This window comes from Mesitornis unicolor, unplaced genomic scaffold, assembly GCF_000695765.1.
Source record: "Mesitornis unicolor isolate BGI_N332 unplaced genomic scaffold, ASM69576v1 scaffold26610, whole genome shotgun sequence".
Lineage (NCBI taxonomy): Eukaryota > Metazoa > Chordata > Aves > Mesitornithiformes > Mesitornithidae > Mesitornis > Mesitornis unicolor.
In genome coordinates this window covers 30,693-34,712 of record NW_010160741.1, presented here as the reverse complement: position 1 = coordinate 34,712, position 4,020 = coordinate 30,693, and the positions used below count along the sequence as shown (strand labels likewise).

The 4,020-nt window shown below is 47.6% G+C and overlaps 1 protein-coding gene across 1 annotated transcript in view; it reads right to left on the bottom strand.

Annotated features, from left to right (window-relative positions):
• VPS4B (vacuolar protein sorting 4 homolog B (S. cerevisiae)) overlaps positions 1-99 on the bottom strand; it is a 19,588-nt gene extending 19,489 nt beyond the window's left edge. Inside the window, exon 1 of the mRNA XM_010190934.1 lies at positions 73-99. Coding sequence (XP_010189236.1) covers positions 73-99 — 27 coding nt within the window. The remainder of the gene's footprint in view (positions 1-72) is intronic.
• Between the last annotated feature and the right edge of the window lie 3,921 nt (positions 100-4,020).

Below are 4,020 nucleotides of genomic sequence, written 5' to 3'. Positions count from 1 at the left end.
CCCCCAGCCCCTCCTGCCCACGGCACTCGCCCCCGGTGGAGGGAGGGCGGCACAGGGCCAGCGTCGCTCTACCTGCAGGTTGCCGGTGTTGCCCGCCATGGCGAAGCGGTGTGGGGAGGGGGGAAAGGGGAAGGAGACTGGAGAAAAGCGCGTAGGCCTGAGATTGCTGATGGTGGAGCTCCGCTCTCCTCCCCCCGCCGCCCACAGAACCGAAACCCCGGCCTCCGCCAAGCACTTCCGCACCCCCAACACCGACTGACCAGCTTCCGCTTCCGGGCACCGCCCTCCGCGCCTCGCCTGACGTCAGTGCCACGCGCCTAGCCAGACGCTAGTGCCGCGCGCCTCGCCCCGCCGCAGGGGGCGCTGTGCGCATGCGTGCATTCAGCACAGCCGAAGCCGGTGTTTTGGGCACTTTTTTTGCATCTCTTCTCTAAAATACTGAAAGATCGTTGCTAGGGCTTGGGGGTAAATTTAATTTATTTTTTTTCCCTTCTAGGCCTAAGTTTTAAGAAATCTTTTTGCACCTCTGCCAGAGTTTGGTGCGCCTGCGAGTCTTCTGCTGGGCAGGCCCAGCTCTTTGCAAACTCGGGCAGGGCTGTGAGCAGCCGAGCGTCCCTCACCTGAGGTTTAGTCATAAAACCCAGGTAGTGAGCACGAAGGAGGAAGTGACTCAGAACATGCAGCGAATTACAAACTGGTTTTGTCAAATTCAGTTGCTGTACAGGTGCATGAGCGCCTGCTAAATTAGTGTCATGTTCTTCCCAGTCCTATGGTAATTCCTCTAGGGCCAAAAGGAGCATCTGGGAACCTTCGCTAGGCTCATTAAACCCCCTTCTTCCCACTGCCTCCAGCTAACCGCAATGCAAGTTTGATGTGATCATTTCAGTGTCGCTTTATGATTCTGTTTTGTCGCTTTATGATTCTGTTTTGGGTCTCTAGTTTGCAGAAGAGGAGACTGAGGGGAGACCTCATTCATGTTTATAAATATTTAAAGGGTGAGTGTCACGAGGATGGAGCCAGGCTCTTCTCGGTGACAAACAATGATAGGACAAGGGGGAACGGACACAAACTGGAACACAGGAAGTTCCACTTAAGTTTGAGAAGAAACTTCTTCTCAGTGAGGGTGACAGAGCACTGGAACAGGCTGCCCAGAGAGGTTGTGGAGTCTCTTTCTCTGGAGACATTCAAAACCCGCCTGGACGCCTTCCTGTGTAACCTCATCTAGGTGTTCCTGCTCCGGCAGGGGGATTGGACTAGATGATCTTTTGAGGTCCCTTCCAATCCCTAACGTTCTGTGATTCTGTGTAATAAAACAGTTCACTGAACCTCTTCGGTACTGTTGGTAGCCTACCTGTTCTGGGTGGAGGGCAAAAGGCACACCTAGAGTCACCCCTATGCCTGGGAAGGTTGTGCTAATCTCTTCCTCAAGTCACCCCGTTGGCAGTTTATTTTGGTAATTGTTCTCATACATCCACTTGCTGGAGGGTGCTTTGGTCGATTTTTAGGCATGGTCAGCAACAGCTGTTCTTGGTTCTGTTGCAAATGTGAAAATATATGATGCACTGAATATCAAGTCACATAATCAGGCTTTGGGAAATTAGGTGGTAGAGAGAGAGAGAGAGATGGTGGAGAAAGTGCAATTTATTGAGTTGGTCACAAGAGACAACCAAAATTGGCCAAGTGACGGGAGAGATGATGATTTCTAGAGGAAACTTATAGCTGTGTTGTGAGCAAAATTCAAGCAGAGCTTTGATGATGGTGTGAAGTGCTCAAGAAAACTCTGTGAGTTAATTCACATACATCCATTTAATTCCTATTCCTAGTGCTATCTTCAAAGAGTGAGGCCAAACCATCCTTTTTACCCTTTTGCTGTTGGTTATGGCATCATGGAGCTTTTGGTCTACTTTTCACCTCCTTTTTATTTAAAACACACTACTTCCTTGGGAATACAATGTCCCTTCTGTCTTTATTTCCTCTTCATGATTAGTGTACCAGAGTATTCTCAGATATATTTCTGTCACTAATATTTCTGGCTGTGTCATCTGCACCTATGATTTTCAAATCCGTAATGTTATATTTAGCTTTTAGGCCTTGATCTCAAGCAGTAAGTACATCAGAGGTGTGTAAGAAGTAAATACCTCTCCAGTCACACTGAACTGGCTTCTGAAACTCCAGGAAAAACAACTGGTTTCTGCAAATGTGAATGAGGTTAAAAATAAGAAATTGGAAAAGGCACCTGTGTCTTTACAGGTAACAGCCTAAATCTTGTACTCTTTACTTAAGACTTACTCATACAGTATTCTTACCATCATTTGACTTTGCAGCTAGTTTTGCCTGAGGAAAGATTGGCTGAATGCTGAGTAATGACATCAAGATTAGTTCCTGAGAAGCTAATGAATTGTCATGTCAAGGGTATTACTTCAATTTGAGGGACAAGTAGTGTCACATTATCTAACACTTCCCAGTGCTGAAGTTCCCGCCTTACCATATTCTAAGAATCTGTATCATAATGATTGTATACAAGTAATTGTAATGAAAATAAAACATATTGAAGATGTTAATAATGCTGTGGTAAGTATTGGCCACAGCTAAAGCCGTCTCCTAATTGCCTGGAGCATTGTTAATCACATTGCTATCACCTTAGGTGGCACAGGCACGCGTGATCTCCCGTGTTTCTTATGGCTGAGTAAGCTGCCGTGGAGAACACTTCCTGCTATTGACTCTTGGTATAGAAAGAAGGGGTTTGTGCTACACATTGTGTGAACACCTTGGGCCAAGAATAGATGGATGTGTCAAGAAAACAAGTCATGTCTACACCACAGTCAGGCCTCATTCTCCTCCACTGTGGCAGCTGAGAGGTGGCTAAGGGGGACTAATGCTCATGTCAGAGTGAGACTTTGCTGTTAGATGACACAAGAGCCATGCAGCTAAGGGAAATCACTGCCAAAAAGAACTTAACAGTGCAGAAAGGAAAGCCAGGGAAGAAAGGTAGATAAATATAACCTCTATTTTTCTGTATTTTTTTCACCTGATGAAATGATGCATAAAAATCTATCCCATCTAGGTAGCAAAGGCTGTCAGTAAAAAAACTAGCAAGTGAGATTTAGGCTCCCCAAATCTCATTACATTACTTTGATCCTGTTCACTGTACACACAGTGAGCTCATGCGTCCAAGACTGGATCTCTAGGCTCTTCCCTGTGTCTGTGGAGGTGAAAGCAGTGGGTGGGAGAGGGAGAGGCTTTCCTGTACAAACCCAGCTGTTCTGCAAGAGCCTGCAGGCTCAGCTCAGGCAGAAGCACAGGCACGGGGGAGGGAGAAGTGCCTTTGGACAGGGATTTCCTCCCTGCCTGGCTCTTCTGCTGCCCAAGTGCTTCTGGTGATGCCTCATGGCCATATGCCACCCATCCCTTCCCTCATGCCACACCTGGTGGTTCACAGCTGGGACAAGCAGCCACCAGTTTTAGGTTTTGTTCTGGTGGGAATGACCAGTTTTTGACTAAATCTGAGCTGAGACTGCTCCCTGTGTGAGTGATGGCAGGACCCGGTAGCCAGGGCCCATCCCACCATCTCAGCCAGGATCAGGGTAGCTGGGGGCATCGGGGGCAGCCCCAGCTCCGGGCATTGGCCACCTCCCTGGGGACGAGTTGAGACCAGGGTGGGATGTGGGCTTGCAGGTGGAGGCCATGAGGGGAACTGGGGTCAGATGTGGTCCTGGCATGGCTGAGCAGGGCTGTGGGGCCACAGGTTGTTGAGAAGAATCTGATTTAAGCCACATTTGGAGGAAAGCTATCAATATACATCTTTAAAAGGAAATACTGCTAAGAATTCAACCTTTGATTTATTATCTGCTTTCGAAAAACTGACATTCAAAAGCTAAAATTTTCTCTTCAATCCTCTACTTTTACAGCCTGGCTTGTGGGAATGTGAAGCCTGCTTGTAGACCTTATTCTTGGTTATCCATTTCACTGAGAAGACTTTCAAAGTCTGTGGTAGATGGTGGCAGTGTATTTTCTGGCACA